The sequence below is a fragment of the Cydia splendana genome, chromosome 1 (genome assembly GCF_910591565.1).
Source record: "Cydia splendana chromosome 1, ilCydSple1.2, whole genome shotgun sequence".
NCBI lineage: Eukaryota > Metazoa > Arthropoda > Insecta > Lepidoptera > Tortricidae > Cydia > Cydia splendana.
Window position 1 is genome coordinate 4,104,011 of NC_085960.1, and position 18,109 is coordinate 4,122,119.

The 18,109-nt window shown below is 37.2% G+C and overlaps 2 protein-coding genes across 2 annotated transcripts; both read left to right on the forward strand.

Moving 5' to 3' along the window:
* Positions 1 to 973: 973 nt before the first annotated feature.
* On the forward strand, positions 974 to 4,296 carry LOC134793534 (chymotrypsin-1-like). Its single transcript, XM_063765178.1, has 5 exons — positions 974 to 1,094; positions 1,407 to 1,545; positions 2,618 to 2,867; positions 3,451 to 3,621; positions 4,074 to 4,296. Exons 1-5 carry the CDS (start codon positions 1,007 to 1,009, stop codon positions 4,224 to 4,226), a joined length of 801 nt encoding a protein of 266 aa, XP_063621248.1. The 5' UTR covers positions 974 to 1,006; the 3' UTR covers positions 4,227 to 4,296.
* A 5,369-nt stretch (positions 4,297 to 9,665) lies between these two features.
* Positions 9,666 to 16,081, forward strand: LOC134794551 (chymotrypsin-1-like). The gene is made up of 5 exons (XM_063766364.1): positions 9,666 to 9,754; positions 10,331 to 10,469; positions 13,339 to 13,588; positions 14,554 to 14,715; positions 15,899 to 16,081. Exons 1-5 carry the CDS (start codon positions 9,676 to 9,678, stop codon positions 16,079 to 16,081), a joined length of 813 nt encoding a protein of 270 aa, XP_063622434.1. The 5' UTR covers positions 9,666 to 9,675.
* The last annotated feature ends 2,028 nt before the right edge of the window (positions 16,082 to 18,109 follow it).

Sequence of the window (18,109 nt, forward strand, 5' to 3'; positions counted from 1 at the left end):
GCATTTCTTATTACGTACGTACGTCATTAAAACACGTGCAAAGTTAAAAATGAATATAAAATATATTTATACTACATACCACATACCGTTACATAACACGTGTGAAATAATATTTATGTACATGCATATTATAGTAACAATTATTATTGTAGTGTAGTAACAATGTTAACACTTGTACTGCAGTAGGTAAAGTCACCTCGCAATGTTGTAATGGTGACGGTAACGTCTGTTCTCTCTCTATTCATTACAACTTGTATTTCTACTCAATGAATGTAAGTGCAAACGCACAGTTTATGAAAAACATCGGTTTTTGACCTCAAGTTGATATTTAGAAAATTAGTACCTACATATTTCTTTTCAATACCTCAACAGCTTTTTAAAGACTCCGGAACGACAGCTTTTAATGAAAGACTTGAAGATTATAGTAGGTATAAAAGGGCCGTCTTATCCTCTAGCCGCTCAGAATAATACAATGGAATATTAGAATAAGGCCTATTAAAAGGCCCATTCGATTGTATTTTGAATTTCATTATTTTTAACAAATAAAGATTACATTTGTTGGCAAGTTCTGATCTGTGGGCGGCTAGGGGATAGGTATACTCGTATTTTTACAGCCTATATATGTAGGTAGATTATAATTTTATGTGGATTATGTAGTATGTAAAAGAACATTTTTTTGCTACGGGCCACCGTTTACGAGTTTTTTACGAAAAATAATGAAAAGGGACCTTCACCCCCACCCTCCGGTACTTTTAGTATGTTATTTAATACACCATTCCCTATAACTATGCCAAAATACGCTTATACACGAATGAATGATTTCCCCCGATTGGTAATGTTTGGTTTTCGTTTGGTGTACTAATATGGTTGTTTTATACCTCATGTAACTTGATGGCGCTGTGAACGTGTTAACATCGGACTACGTACCTACGTAGTGAGTGTGGTGTAGGTACACAGTTACTATATAATATGTCGTCGAAAGACGACAAATCATTGATTCTACAACATGTCCAAGATGTTGCTGTTTTCCGTTATATTTGCCAACGCGGTGATCACCTTATACGCAATGCCCGCTAAGGAAAGCAATGCAACCGGTAAGATTTTTTCGAATATGAGTACTATGACCGGTAAGAAAAGTTTATTGTTTTTTTATGAAATACTTGCATTAAGTTTAACGATTCCTAATCAGTTACCTAATGTTAAAAATATTTTATTATAACTGATACACGCTTTTATTGCTCATGTCTTTATAATAATAAGAGTGTAGCTACATAAAGTAAATACTTATAGGCCTTTCTAGTTTCAGTTACAATATAACATTGTTTACTGTTTCTATTTAACTAAAATAAATATGTTTTAGTGTATCATACCAACATCTTCATTATTTTCCAACTCATTTTATGCAGGTGACGAGTTATCTTCCCGTATTTTGTATGGAGAGTATGCCGATATATCGGAGTATCCATATTACGCGTATATTAAAGGAGCCTGCGGTGCCGCCATCATCTCGGACAGGTGGCTGGTGACGGCGGCTCACTGCATACAGTAAGTGCAATCGAAAGAACCTCCAAGCAGGGATCGGAACCGGTTTTTGCAAAAACTTCGAAATAACCATAATATATCGTCGGGTGACAAGCAAAACTCACTAAGTACTATCAAAAAATTAAAGTAACAATGCACTTTATTACACTTGTAACACGGTTTACTGTCCAATAATTTCAATGATGTTAGGTAGTGACTTTTGCTGGTCACCCGACGAATTTAGAATTATATCATACTCCAATTGTAGGACTCAGTTCTGTTATTAGATAACGACTTCGTATTATTAGATTGCCCAATTAGAAATGAAATAATTAACAAAGAACGAATAAATACCGTTTTCGTTCCCATACAAAAATACCGGTATCTGATCCCTGCCTCCAAGCATTAAATTCATACACCCAGGTCGCACCGGAACCGTTGCAATTTCACAATAAAGTTACAATCTCACTAATCCGGCACTAATGCTGACACAGGTTGACTGGAAGTTAGAGCAAATTTGTATATTATTTTGATGTGTTTTAGTATGTCGTAGAAATACATTTTACTAAAATACTAAATTCTAAGAAAGATCGCGCAAAGTGAAGAAAGGCAACTAGGAAAGCGGACCCTGGCAAAGGCCGGGATAACGCTAGGTAAAAGAAAAATACTAAATTCAAAGAAATCCTTCTGTTATCTGGAACATAGCCATTTATAAAGAGGTTGAAGTGCGATAATGTAAGCGCACATAGTAAATTAGGACATATAATGATGACTTCTACCCCAAAGTTAGTGCCGGATTACTGGGTCTACCGCGAAGTGCCGGATTGTCGAGATTTTACTGTATTTGTTTTGTTTCATATCTACCTACTCGTAGTCAGCCCTCAACATCTACAGAGGGCAACACATGTGATTTAGCAAGTATATTATGCTAAAATACGCCATATATTAGTGCCATTATATAAAGTGTCATTCTATGGAACTATGTTAACAAACCGTCATATTGAAATCATCATTCAGTGACAATTTCAATATGGCGGTTTGTTTACATAGTTAGCAAGTTCCATAGAATGACACTTTACCGACTTACATTTTTCAGGCCGATGAGAGAGAGACAACTAAACCAAGTGTGGGTGGGGGGCAACACTGTCCAAACCAGCCAGCTTTACACAATCGACTTTATGGTGGCCCACCCACGTTATAACAAAATCATGATAATCAATGACATCGCGCTCCTGCATCTGGCCCAACCGCTGGCTTTCAGTAATACTGTTCAACCTTTAGAACTACCAAGAATGGAATACGAGCTAAATGCTGTCCACAAATTTGCTGGGCATGGACAAGATGAGGTAACTATAGATGGTATAGATGGTCAAGCAGATCTTGTCAGTAGAAAAGGGCGGCAAATTTGAAAAATGTAGGCGCGAAGGAATATCGTCTCATAGAAAATTTGAATTTCGCGCCTTTTTCTACTGACAAGATTTGCTTGACCATCTATACATACTTTTTGAAATACTTATTTTAATAACAATCTGATGATAATTGAATGATTTTGAATGATAAATATTTAGAAGCGTCCATCACGATGATCTGTAATGTTGTACAGTTAGTATTTTTCTCGCGTTGGTGTAGTGAAAAATGTTGTATTATAGGTACCTAGTTGGTAGCAAAGTTTATTTAATACTCGGACCTTGAAACCCTCGCCATCGCTTTCGCTTAAGATTCCATCAATCATACAAACCGGTAACTCCGTTTTAGAGTCCTGATTGATTACATTATTTATATTTGCTGACGTTTGACGTCGTCAAATTGTTAAACGTCGTTAAATTATTTGTGATATTTGGGCCAATTTTTATTTATTTTGACTGGGCCACCTGGTATGTAGCAAATGTGATTCTTACCTTACATACCTATTCATTTCACTTGTTTCAGTATGGTAACCCGACCGAACACCTGATGAGTATGAAAGCTCGCACTCTAGGTGTAGAAGAATGCTTGTCTAACATCCCTAAAACTCAGTGTTACATATACCATCAATTATACTACGTCAACAAAGTTAGTATTTGTGTTCAACGGATCGGCAATAGATTTGGGACATGCCATGTAAGTACCTTTAACTTATGATGAACAGAAACTATTTAACTTAGACACCAAGATAGAGGGCAAAAACAATTAATGAGCGTTTCTTTTATTTTTTGCCATTTTTATATATTGTGACCTTTTTTGCCACTTTTGTGTTATTTCTAGCCAGGATCGAGAGCCCTTTTCATCCTTATCGGAGAAAAAGGTGTCCTAAAATTTCAAATTTATCTTTTTGTTACCGCCATACAAAGTATATGGGGAAATGGTAACACAATAGAAAAAAACTCTGGGACATTTTTTTATCCCAGAAGGATCGAAAGAGCTCGTGATTTCGAGTAGAAATAACACAAAAGTGGCAAAAAAGGTCACAATATATAAAAATGGCAAAAAATAAAAGAAACGTCTAATACGCTATAATTCAAAAATAATTTAAAGAACTAGACGATTAGGCATAATATTGTTTTAACTTTCAGGGTGACTCAGGGGGTCCGCTCGTCCGGGGCAACACTCTAGTCGGTGTCCTGTCACACGGACCGGATACCTGCTCAAGGTCCTTAGTGGACTTCTTTACCAACGTCGCTCCCTTTGTGGGCTGGATCAAGGAGATCACCGGTGTTGGTTACTGAAGAACAAACACATTTTAGAAAAAAGTCTCTTCTGTGGACAATAAGTACAATAAAAGTTAATGACCCGATATATCACGTTTTTGTTATTTGATTTTTACAAACCTCATGTTTATCTTTTTTAGGGTTCCGTACCCAAAGGGTAAAACGGGACCCTATTACTAAGACTTCGCTGTCCGTCCGTCCGTCCGTCCGTCCGTCCGTCCGTCCGTCCGTCTGTCACCAGGCTGTATCTCACGAACCGTGATAGCTAGACAGTTGAAATTTTCACAGATGATGTATTTCTGTTGCCGCTATAACAACAAATACTAAAAACAGAATAAAATAAATATTTAAATGGGGCTCCCATACAACAAACGTGATTTTTGACCAAAGTTAAGCAACGTCGGGAGTGGTCAGTACTTGGATGGGTGACCGTTTTTTTTTGCTTTTTTTTTCGTTTTATTTTGCATTATGGTACGGAACCCTTCGTGCGCGAGTCCGACTCGCACTTGCCCGGTTTTTTTAATTATTTATTTATTTGGTGGACCGTTTTTTTCTCTATTACACAACTATCGATAGGTATCGATAAAAAATGTTTCTAACATTTGCTAGATTGTGACTGGCTTTTGTTTTGCCGCGAAAATTCCGGGCCCTGATTATCAGTATAATTTGGGATTGCTCCGGTGTCGTTAAAATTCTTAGGGTAGATGTCGCTATGTGCGCCTCCCTAAGGTGTCCCTAAGGCATGTACAAACAGCAAGACTCTTAATTGTCCATCGGTGGATCTTATTACAAAATGCATAAGGTCCACCGATGGACAGTTAAGAGTGTGGGCGATGGTACACAAAAAATGGAAAATATTCTTTTTTCTTTTAATTTAAAATGCAAGCAACAACAACACATAAAAAGCTTAAAATAAATTAATAAAGTTTCCTTAATATCAGATTGAAGATAAAACATACCTATATAATCAGAGAGAAATATAATCAGAGGCGTTAGTGTTAATTAATTAATTTGTCAAGTCGAGAGCTCTCGAAGGATTACGGGAGTGTTCGAGGGCCGTAATTAGGCGGCACTCTTCTCCGGATAATATCATGAGGAATCGCGGTTGCTGCTTCACTTCGTAGGCTTATGCCACTAAAATTTATAGGTGTAGGAATATACGAACTTAATTATTAGGTACAGTTTGGAATAGCAATGTGCAAGTTGCAGAATGCTCTCAAAATTGCTGGAAATTCCTAGAAAATTTCATGAGAAAGTTCTTATGCAAGTTTCCACTTCGAAAATTCTCTTTCAGGATAGGGGTTATTACTCAATGGTCCTGAATAGGTAGTTAACGACTGTTTCATCTCACATGCGTGGTTTCAAGTGGCATCGAAATTAAGACTATCGGCGCGATTCGGGAAATGAATTAGAGATTAACTAGATACAATATAGTAAAGATATGTGACGTCCCATGGGTAAAGGTACCTTATGGTGGTTGGCGCTTACGCTATTATTAACGCCGCTGCAATATTATTGCGGCGCTATGCGACGTAAGCGCCAGCCGCCATAAGGTACCTTTTGCCGTAGAACGTCATATCTTTACTATTTCATATCTAGTGAATCTCTAATGAATTTCCCGAACCGCACGCCAGCCGCCATAAGGTAGCTTTTGCTGTGGAACGTCACATATCTTTACTATTTCATATCTAGTGAAACTCTAATTCATTTTCATTTTTAACAAGCAGAAACGTCTGCTATTAAGCTTAGAATAAATTTAAAAGTGGAAAAATTACTGTCTTGGGTGAGACTTGAACTCACGGCCTCTCTAATTCATTTCCCGAATCGAGCCGAATCCGTCAGTGCGGTTGGCAATAAACGTGCAGAAAAAATACTGAGAACTAACTATCCATGAGAATTTTTGCAATTTTTGAAAATTATATTTGGTGCATTGCTAGCTTGGAAGAAGTTATACGCATGCTTAGTAACTATTTTTAACATGACAATTTTGTATTATTTTGAAATAGGATCTTTTTGTCATACCATACTCCTGACAGATGAATATGTTACGCTAAATCCCCGTTCATAGAATAGGACTCTGAATTTTGGGGCGTTTCCGGAGTTGGCCCCATAGACAAAATTGTTCAGTAGAATGACCTGCATGTTCATCTGAATGTTACCATGATGGGAAAGATTACACGGTTTTACTCACTTCAATATTATCAGAACACATGCGCAAGCCATCCCATCAGAAAACAATTTGTGTCAAAGATTTCCCTACAGGCTCCCGTCTCTGGCAAACGACTCATATGGGGTGAAAATTCAATCCAAATATAAACTGCCAACTTGAAGCAGTTAGGATTTTAAGCTGTTCAATATTTTAGGGGCGTGAAACAGTTTAACTACCATGGGATACTGTAAAAATTCAGGAAAATAATGTGATTCAAAGTTCAAAGTCACTAAAGTAAAAGCTGCTATTTAACTGATCACCAGATTTAGTAAAATTTAATACCAAAAAAATCTATTTTACCACCCTAAAATCATGAATGATCACCAAAATTATAACACCATTTTAATGTAAAATGATTACCAATTTTATTACATTTTACTATCCTTTTAAAGGAAATGACACCAAACTAATCATTATTAACCCAAAAACAGTCAATGATTACCAAATTTCAAACCCCATTTTAATGTGAAATGATAACCAAATTTTTACATCTTGCTATCCTATTAAAGAAAATGATACCAAAATAATCATTGTAAACCCAAAAATAGTAAATGACCACCAAAATTAGAACTCCATTTTAATGTAAAATGATAACCAAATTTTTAAATCTTACTATCCTATTAAAGCAAATGGCTCCAAAATAATAATTGTAAACGCAAAAATAGTAAATGATCACAAAAATTGTAACCACATTTTAATTAAAAATGTGCAAACATTTAATATATCGTTATCCTATTAAATTAATTAATCCACTTCGTCACCTTTTTCTAATAGCATTTTATTTCTGTAACAGTCGCAGTTCTAACCTAACCTAACCCACTTTTCTAGTAGCATTTTGTTTCTGTAAGGGTCGCAGTTCAAACCTAACCTAAACCACTTTTCTAGTAGCATTTCTTTTCTGCAAGGGTCGCAGTTCAAACCTAACCTAACCCACTTTTCTAGTAGCATTTCGTTTCTGTATGGGTCGCAGTTAAAACCTAACCTAACCCACTTTTCTAGTAGCATTTCTTTTCTGTAAGGGTCGCAGTTCAAACCTAACCTAACCCACTTTTCTAGTAGCGTTTCGTATCTGTATGGGTAGCAGTTGAAACTTAACCTAACCTACTTTTCTAGTACCATTTCGTTTCTGTAAGGGTCGCAGTGCTAACCTAACCTAACCCACTTAACTGATAGCAGTTTAACTTACTTTTCTAGTAGCATAACGAAATGCTACTAGAAAAGTAGATTAGGTTAGGTAGGTATGCGGTGCGGGCTACGGGGGGTTGAGCGGGAGGGGCTAGTAATTTTGGCATCAGTTTACTTTATTTGGTAATATGTATAAATTTTTTGGTAATCATAGTGGTTTATTTAGGTGAAAATATCGCATTAATTTGGTCTTCAAGATTTGGTGATCATTAATGATTTTTGGTGATCATTCAATATATTTGGTATTTGAATACAATTTGAAGTGCAGTCGTGATTAAAGTGGTGGTACTTTTGTATTTTTAGGCCTTATTTATTTGGTGTTCAGTAATTTTTTTTGGTAAGCATGATTTTTTTATTTAGGGTACCAAAGTATTTTTTGGTGGTCATTATATTTGTAGCCTAAAGTAAATGTAAGTATATGGGAAAGTCAGTGCAACCATTAAGTAAACATAGTGAAGATAATTCTGATGATTTTGTGCTTAGGCGCATGCGTAAGTTATAGAGTCTGTTCGGAAAGAGAAGAGTCGTGAAATATAAGGGAGCCCATACATTCTACGACTTCTCTTTCCGCACAGACTCCTTAGAGTCCCTAGAGTCCTTAGAGATGGTAGAGCATTTTTTTACACGCAATAACCTTCTCTGCATCTCTGATAATGATGGTTCTCAACAAAAACATAAATGTGAAATGAGAGCCAAGTTCATTATTAAGCATACCGTGTCGTAACTTGGCACCCATAATAGATCTTAATTCTTTTGTCGGCGAGTCAACAACGACACATATTCTTAATATTGAACTTGGCTTTCATTTTACATTTATGTTTTTGTTGGGGTTTATTTATACAACAAGTAATGTAATGTTACAGAAATTTACAAACTTATTCTGTTAAAAATGTTGTAATCATCATTTAAATATAATTTTACACTTTTTATCTATGCGGTATGCAGTTAACAACTTTTTAAATCATTATTACGTGCGCACAAGTATTTTTATGATAGATAACACGTGCAAAATAGAAATGCGTAAGTTAGGTAATAGTACATTGTGCAACATGGGGGGTAAGTGGATTATTGTACGAGAGTCTATTATATTTACGACAGCTGTAGGCTGGAGTGAATTAAAGACTCGAGTAATATTCTTACCCCCGGAGTTACACACAATGATTTCCATCACACTTGCGAAGAAAAAACTAAGTTTTAAGCGAAATTGAGTCGCTTAACTTCAAACTCGGGTAAATCCATCTGTCAGATTATACGATTATGGTATTAAGAAAAGGTAATAGGGTAGATATTTGCTGAAAGGGTCGAATGGATTTACCCGAGTTTGAAGTTAAGCGACACAATTATTCTTAAATACGGTGACATTTCAAACATTCGTCCGCCATATTGGATTTTTTTGGCAGTGTAGGCATCGAAGGCACAGACCCATCGACATTAATCCACAATAGAAAATTGTGTAAAAATATTTTAAACGGCTATTAATTTAATCAAATTAATATTTTAATAGCATAATAAACAAAAATATTAAATGGAATAGATACCTACTTGTCCCTATTTGACGTCGACACAAGATGCTATCGACTTTTCGTCGGGTAATTACAGAAATATCTGTTTTGATATTTTGCTGTGACATTATCTGCGAATATTTTTCGGAAAACCTCGGAAATACTTATTTACGATACAAGTGCGGAAAAGACGAAATTCGAAACGAGTGGCGATAAATTAAAACACGACCGAAGGGACGAATTACCTATTCGCACGTGTATCGTACAACGTTTTACAGTACGTATATTATGGCCCTTTAAACTTTTGTCATACGCACGAAAAGTGCAATTTTACGCACTAGTGCGGGAAAATAGGACCATATGTAGCTACTGTAAAAAATATTAGATACGTCACTAAAACACGTGGCAAGTTAAAATTAATAAAAACCATATTTTACTGCATACCGCATACCGTTAGATAAAACGTGTTAACAAGGTACTTACCTAGTAAGTGAAGTGTAGGTATAAAGTTACTATATATTAATGCCGTTGAATGATAACATATCATTGATTCTACTACAACATACCCAAGATGTTGCTGCTTTCCATTATATTAGCCAACGCGGTGACCGCTCTATACGCCATGCCCGCTAGCGAAAGCAATGAAACTGGTAAGAATAGTTTTTTTTATATACATAGTTAAGAAACTTCTTGCAATATTTTTAATAACAGTCAGTTATTATCAAAAATGTTTTACTGTCTTCGATACGCGCTTTTATTCCTGGCTGTACCTTCTGTCCTTATTAGAGTTAGACCAAGAAAAGTCTGCAGCGATTTTGCAACTGTTATTTTAAAAGTCAAACTTCTATGAAATTATGACGTTTAAATAACACTTGCACTGCGTGGGCTATCAAAATCGCTGCAGACTTTTCTTGGTTTAACTCTAATGATTTTCTTCTTCGTAATCGTTTTAGTCCCCAATGTGGTTTCGTTTTTCAACGAGAAGTTTAACGTCTGTTAGCCAAAGAAGTCATTAGATCAGCAGCTTGTTTCTTTAAAAAAAAAAAATGTGTTCCCGTTCACCATATCAACGTCGTGTCTATATTGTAACCATCTTATTTATTCATAAAACTAAGCAGTTCTCAATTATTCATTTATATTTTATCCCTTTCTTAAATATTTTAGTCAAATTGACAGATTAAGACAAACAATTAATAGGAAATTGAGGTTGATGTTGCTTCTTGCAGGTCATGACTTATCTTCCCGCATTTTGTATGGAGAGTATGCCGATATATCGGAGTATCCATATTTCGCATATCTCAATGGAACTTGCGGTGCCGCCATCATCTCGCACAGGTGGCTGATCACGGCGGCTCACTGCATCCAGTAAGTACAACAGAAGCCTCCGAGTCAGCTAGTCAAAATAAGTAAACTATTTAAAAAATTCACAGATTTCGTGCCTCACACGACTATCGAGCACATTAGAAATGAATCTACGGAATTCGAAAAAATATTGTCGCTGAGCGACGAGAAAGTCTGGATAAGGAAAAAGTTACATAATAAAACTACAACGTTGAATGATAATTATTTTATTCTTAGATTAACACAAGTATCCTGGACATAACGCATGTGAACAAACAAATTGCATAATTTCTACACGCGTATCGAAGTTTGAATAATTGTCGCCGTGGCGCATAAGTATAGGTACATATTTAATTTTTCGATTAATAAGCAGGATATATTAATGTTCAAAGTACAAGAAAATTATTACACGGCAAATCCGTAGTCAACTCAAGAAGTGGTAGCCACATCGCCGTTATCGTCACTCGAGTCTTGATCGGCAGCGGCCCATTTGCTGTAAGATATGAATTTTCTTGACAGCAGTTTGACGCGACGAGAGATGACCATAACAGCGTTTGTCTATGTTGCACCAAACCTGAGTTCCAATAGGTACTACCAGGGTTCAGCATCAGCTATCTTGGGTAATGCTCTACCATGTGATCATCATGACGAATCGGATGTCCAAAACAGCGCGTGCCTATGTTGCACCAAACCTGAGTTCCGCTAGGTACAACCAGGGTTCAGCATCAGCTCTATCTTGGGTACTACTCTCCTAAGTGCTCATCAAGACGAGTCGGATGACCAAAACAGCGTGTGCCTATGTTGCAACAAACCTGAGTTCCTTTAGGTACAGCCAGGGTTCAGCATCAGCTCTATCTTGGGTACTACTCTCCTAAGTGCTCATCGAGACGAGTCCGATGACCAAAACAGCGTGTGCTTATGTTGTATTAAACCCGAGCTCCACTAGCTACTGCCAGGGTTCAGCATCAGCTATCTGCTAGCAGCCGCCAGCAACATGCTGAGGTGAGACCATTTCGTGGCACTTTCTCTTTTTTATGTTTCTCTATATAAGTTTTTATTTTGTGTTTGTGCTCACGAATAAAATTATTTCTATTTCTATTTCTATTTCTATCTCTACCTCTACCTCTACCTCTACCTCTACCTCTACCTCTACCTCTACCTCTATCTCTCTCTATTTCTATTTCCACCACCACAAGAATGCATAGATTGTCGAATAGTGCGTTATCTACGCCCGTCTCAAACAGGATAGATAGAGTTAGACCAAGAAACCTCTGCAGCGATTTTGATAGCCCACGCAGTGCAAGTGTTATTCTGCCGTCATAATCCCGATAATTCACAACAAACACCGATAACGAACTCTGCGAAACATGAAGTTATAAATGTCATATGAAAAATGTCGTTCTGACTTTTTGACTATTTTAAGGTTAGGCTACAGGGCAAACCCTTAACCCGATCGTCTTTGTTTTAGGCTCAAATTGTAGCTGACTAAATTGTCCAGAGCCATTTTTCTCAAATTTTTGATATCATCCTTCGTTTCCAAATTATCGAGCACCAAAATCAAAAATTCGGAAAAAATTGAATTTTATTTTCACTATTTCGACCATAACTTTTTTTGTTTTTGACTTTCTCGAATAATTATTTTTGCACCTTACAGCTCTCGTGATTATGCGTCTTTTGAGCCTATTTTTTAATATCATATCTTCACAACTTTTCGAGATATAAGGGGATCGCACTTTTTCGTGAAATCGGACCCTATACTGGAGCGAACGAAAAGACATTTCCAATGTCAAAAGCCAGCTGTTTAATACCTAGCCTATGTGTCACTTCCAACATCTAAGAATCACCACACATTGAAATCCAATTATATTCGTAAGTCGGCCCCAATATGCATGCCAGGTACATTTATCCGTTTGCCACTCTTACCTGTATCACACCCCGGACACTGGCGATCAAATGTATGAAACAAATGCGTTCCTACGCACACAGTCTAAGCTCGTGTAGGTGAACGCGTACCATGCTTGTGTGAGTGAGATAAGACGTGCTAGGGTTCCCGCCATTTGGTTGACAAGTTCGATGACCTCAATGACCCAAAACTCATTGCGCGAATTAGGAAGAAATAAGAATCACATTATGCTGTAAGGTCGGTATCTAAGCTCGATTTATACAATAGTTTCCTATTTTGAATCAGTATAAACGAAGTAACAACATTTTTGTAAGGAAATTCAGGCCACCAAAATATTACGTAAGTTGAAAACATGATTTTTTGTTCATATAGATATTGTGTTGTTTTCGGTGTGATCTGATAGGTTTAGGTCTAAAACAGATAGGGTAAAAGAAATACTAAACATAAGTACCTATTGTAAGTTGGTATTCTACTAAAACATAAAATACTTAAAAAATAACTGGGTATGTAGGTACTTGCCTTGATTCATACAATGGGAATCTGTGGAACTTTCTTTTAGTTTTGTCGTTTATAGAGCTTTAACAACCGTACACAGCAAAACACACGCCCATTACAAAAGGTTTTGTAAATATTTGTTTAATATTTTACGTGGCCTCCGCTCTGCGCACCGCGTCGTCGCGTCCTTGCCAGCCGGTAACTGAGAGGTAACCGAGAGCGGGTGGGCGGCACTTTCAACGGGAGGCAGGGAGTGTCCATACTGTACGTTAGTACTATTTATTATACTGTACCTGTATTGAGTGCTTCACCGACTTAAGGTGGTTATACTACTGCTCAACATGCTAATGCCCAATAGATGACACTCTGCTATCACGTCTCAATAGAGGTGACAGGTGAGGTGGATTGTCAATACAATGACTTAAGTTTCAAGATGACATGTACTGTGGGACCGCGTCGAACACCAGTACCACCACCTTATGAGTATTTTTCCAGGGGCGTCGAAGAAGACCGAGTGAACCGAGCGTGGGTGGGAGGAAACACTGCTCAAACTAGCCAAGTTTATCCAATCGACTATGCGGTTGTCCATCCAGAATATGACGAAGACATGAAAATCAATGACATCGCGCTCTTGCATCTGGCCCAACCGTTGACTTTCAGCAATACTGTACAACCTTTAGATCTACCACAAAAGGAATATGAGCTAAATGCTCTCCATAAATTTGCTGGACATGGAAGGGATGAGGTAACTTATACTTTTCAAATTACAGAGGTTATAGGTATTGTAAAGGTAAATGCCTTTTATTAATTCCATCCTTTACATTATTAATCAGGTATTTGTATTTATATAATCTTTTATAGAAAAAAACCGAATTCTCAAAATAGTTTGAAATGCCATATAAATTATTGGCTGGTATTTAACTGATCATCAGATATAGTAATCTGGTTTTTCTGGTAGCATATTTCATTTCTGTAAGGGCCGCAGTTCTAACCTAACATTACCCACTTTTCTAGTAGCATTTCGTTTCTCTAAGGGTCGCAGTTCTACCCTAACCTAACCTACAAAATTGAAATCTCCAAACTATGTGTCGTTGAAGAGTTCTGTTCTGATCATCATCAGCAGTTTCACTTCATCAAATGCGACAGTTTTTAATGGAAATGCTTGATTTTCTGATGAAAATACAAAAATCTCTATAAGCATGCCTTTAAGATTTGAGAAGTTTCCTCGATTCCACATGGATCCCATCATCAGAACTCGAGCTTGACAAAAATGTGGCTTAAAAACTGAACTTGCTTAACAAACTTAACGAAGAGGACAAATCGCCAAACGTGAAGTATGTGTCGTTGAAGAGTTCCATTCTGATCAAATGTCACTTTTTTAGATGTATTTATGCTTGATTTGTTGATAAAAACACAAAAATAACTATATGTATGCCTTTAAGGTTTGAGGATTTTCCTCGATTCCTCATGGATCCCATCATCAGAACTGGGTTTTGACAAAAGCGGCACCAATCTGTATGCGTATACATACAATCAACAAAAAAATTTTCAAAATCGGTCAAGTAATGACGAAGATATGGAGTAACAAACATTACAAAAAAAAACATACAATCGAATTGATAACCTCCTCCTTTTGAGATTTGGAAGTCGGTTAATGAATGGTAATTTAACAAATATAATTCATGACTTACATTAGCCCTTACATTTCAGCATGACCTTCTGACTAAATACCTGATGAGTATGAAGGTTCGCACTTTAGGTGTAAAAGAATGCATGTCTAACTTACCCCCGGATCTACACAGATTCTACACAGATCAGGATAAAGTGGTTATTTGTGTTAAACGGATAGACGATAAGCCAGGATTATGCTATGTAAGTACAAACAGCAATACTCTTAATTGTCCATCGGTGGATCTTATGCCTTTTGTAATAAGGTCCACTGATGGACAGTTAATAGTGTGAGCGATGGTACAAGACAAGTATCTCTATCCACAACAGTGTCTTTTCTTTTGGGTCATACTCAAAAAATATGTCTGCGGTCTAATCGCAAAATGTATGAAAAGTGTCGTGGCAATTCACAGTGGCAATTAGATGCAACCGCAGACACTCGTATTCTCAGAGAATGACCGTTTTAACTTTTGATCTTTTTAGTGGTATGCCTAGACTCTGCGAAACCTGATGTTGGCAGGCTGAAAATGGTGCCGTTTCCTCCACCAACCGCTTGCACTTTCCCTTTACAAATCTCATATATATATTCGCCGTAGAAAAAAATGCATCTTTTTAACAAATTTTGCTTTAAGACGAAATTTTAATGCTATTTTTTCCATACAAACGTTCTCGACATTTTCCTCTCTGAATTTTAGTCATAAATGTTTTTTTTTATACCTAGTTCAATATTACCAGTAAATACCTATGTGTCTCTTTTTTAAGATTCCAAAGGCAAAAACGGCCGCCTATTACTAAGACTCCACTGTCCGTCTGTCTGTCGCCAGGCTGTATCTCATGAGCCGTGATAGATAGTTGAAATTTTCACAGATGATGTATTTTTGTTGCCGCTATAACAACAAATAGTAAAAACAGAATGAAATAAATATTTAAGTGGGTCTCCCTACAAACGTGATTTTTTTGCAGTTTTATGCGTAATGGTACGGAACCCTTCGTGCGCGAGTCCGACTGGCACTTGACTAGTTTATCTAGGTTACTTTAAAAAGCGCTAAAAACGGCTCAATAAATGCGCCGTAAACAGACGCATACAAAATCGGCAACATAAAGGACACAGGCCCCGTAGACAACATGCCAGTCGCTAACGCTCCGTAGCAAACGAGACGCACCTGTCACTGTCACACTAAAATGGAAGAGTGATAAAGAGACACAAAGCGATTCGATGGCGAAGCGCAAGCGATCGTCACCTTGGCTAGGCCGCCAGATAATTTCTTTCTCATTCCGCTCCCAAAATTCCGTTACGATTGATTAAGTTTTAGAGGAGAAAATGTCGAGACGAGAACAAATTCTCGATTTCTGAGATTTTTTCCTGACTGAGCTTTCATTTTTTCAGGGTGATTCTGGCAGTCCGCTCGTCCGTGGCAACACTCTTGTCGGTATCGCGTCATATATTCCGGAAACCTGCCCAGAGTCCCGAGTAGGCATGTTCGCCAACGTGGCTCCCTTTGTGGGATGGATCGGGGATATCACCGGTATCGGATACTTGGACTCTGAATACGAAGACGATCCCAACTGAATGGGATTTTTAGTCCTGGATAAATTCAATAATGTGGACAAAGTAAATAAGTGAATAATGTCAATCATAGAAGTGTCATATTACTATCGGAATATTATATGTAAAGTTCATTATATGGAACTTGCTAACTATGTAAACAAAAGTCTATAGTAAATTCATCATTCAGAGACAATTTCAATATGGCGGTTTGTTTACATAGTTAGCAAGTTCCATAGAATGACAATTTATGTAGTAGTAAAGCGACACAAAAATAAACAATTTAAGTAAGTAAGTAAACACTTTATCGTACGAAAGAAAGGAATATTGGTCACATTCGACTATTAGTATTGAAAAATTATTAGTATTGAAATGACAGCTCACGAGATTGACTTTAGCCAATGGACAATAACATCAAAACAAACTCTATTGTACACAATTATAGATACATCAATTAATAAATATTAGTTTCATTTTAATAGTTTTACCTTTAAGATGAGTGTTCTTTTGATACTTCAATAATTGTATAAAATAATCACAACACATGCATGTGTTAGCTAATGGAGATGCATATGTACCTAATAAACAGAAATTAACGTTTGATAATTCAGTTCTAGATAGGTACTTCAAGTGTAAAAATCGGTGACACGAATGCACGAAGCTTCCTAAAGACGAAAGTGGAGGACCCGCGTGAAATCGCCTTTTCATACAAACGTGAACTCATTCTCCTCTCTGGATATTAACATAACTGAAAATATTTTGTCACAAGTTGTTGTAGGTAACCGAAGACACAGACGGCTCGATTCGGAAAATGAATTAGATTTCTACTAGACTTCAACAAGTTACGATACGGATAATTTAAAGATATTTGTAAGATAAATATGTCAAATTTGACGTTTCCGCGATTCTGAGGGGCTACCGCGAAAACCGAAATTCGCAAATTGCGGGGATCTTACTCTTTTACTCCAATGAAGGCGTAATTAGAGTGACAGAGAAAAATGCCCGCAATTGACGATTTTCGGTATTGGCGGTAGCCCTACTGGAGGTCCTCTTGAACGATTTCGACAAGTTATGACTTAGATATCCAAGTCACATCTAATCTAGTCGATATCTAATGTAGATCTAGTTGATCTCTAAATCGTCTCAAGATCTTGTGATTATCTTGAAATCCGAATAGGCCTATTCCTGGTACCTAGGTACAGAAGACTCACTCTAACAAAACGCGTCTGTTACGATCAGGACAGATATGGCCGCTAGGTGGCGACAGCGCCACGCGCGGCTTATGGCTAGCCACCAAAATTGGTGTGGAACGGATGTACTTTTAGCAAAGCGACGAAATCGCGGAGTGAGCCACGCCTGCCCAAGACCATCGGCTTCATAAGCAGGCGGCGCGATTCGGGAAATGAATTAGAGATTCACTAGATATGAAATAGTAAACATATGTGGCGTTCCACGGCAAAAGGTACCTTATGGCGGCTGGATCTTACGCTATTATTAACGCTGCTCCAATATTCAGCCAGGGCAATGGTACCTTTTGCCATGGAACGTCACATAGCTTTACTATTTCATATCTAGTGAATCTCTAATCCATTTCCCGAATCGCGCCGAGTGTCACTACCCACTAGGCCAGACCAGTCGTCGAAATGAGTGCAATATAAACAAATGGAAACTACGCTTTAATAAACGGTCTGCAAGCGGGCATATCTGAACCAAACTAACTAAAATTTAATTGAATTCCAGCACTAAGTGATATTGGCTGTGCTGGCCTTCAGTTGCGATTTCATCTCCGATACTCTGATATTAAACTTGATGTTTAATACCTATCAGACCTTCATTGGAATTACTTTTGAAATTGATATATTCATAAAGATAGTTTATATCATCTATATTTAAAATCATTGAGATATTATTACTATAGAGAATCCATATCAAACAATGAAATTGTCGCAATCACAACCTGTACCATGCGTAAAATTCATTCGCGCGCACCCGAGCTGCATGCATTGCCATTGTTAGTAGCTCGGTACTACTTACATTGCTAGCGGGTCTTAT

Coding starts and splice junctions, on each gene's coding strand:
- LOC134793534 (XM_063765178.1), top strand. CDS start 1,007: ATGTCCAAGATGTTGCTGTTTTCCGTTATATTTGCCAACGCGGTGATC. Junction 1,546..2,617: donor ACGGCGGCTCACTGCATACA/GTAAGTGCAATC, acceptor TACATTTTTCAG/GCCGATGAGAGAGAGACAAC. Junction 2,868..3,450: donor CTGGGCATGGACAAGATGAG/GTAACTATAGAT, acceptor CACTTGTTTCAG/TATGGTAACCCGACCGAACA.
- LOC134794551 (XM_063766364.1), top strand. CDS start 9,676: ATGTTGCTGCTTTCCATTATATTAGCCAACGCGGTGACCGCTCTATAC. Junction 10,470..13,338: donor ACGGCGGCTCACTGCATCCA/GTAAGTACAACA, acceptor GTATTTTTCCAG/GGGCGTCGAAGAAGACCGAG. Junction 14,716..15,898: donor ATAAGCCAGGATTATGCTAT/GTAAGTACAAAC, acceptor TCATTTTTTCAG/GGTGATTCTGGCAGTCCGCT.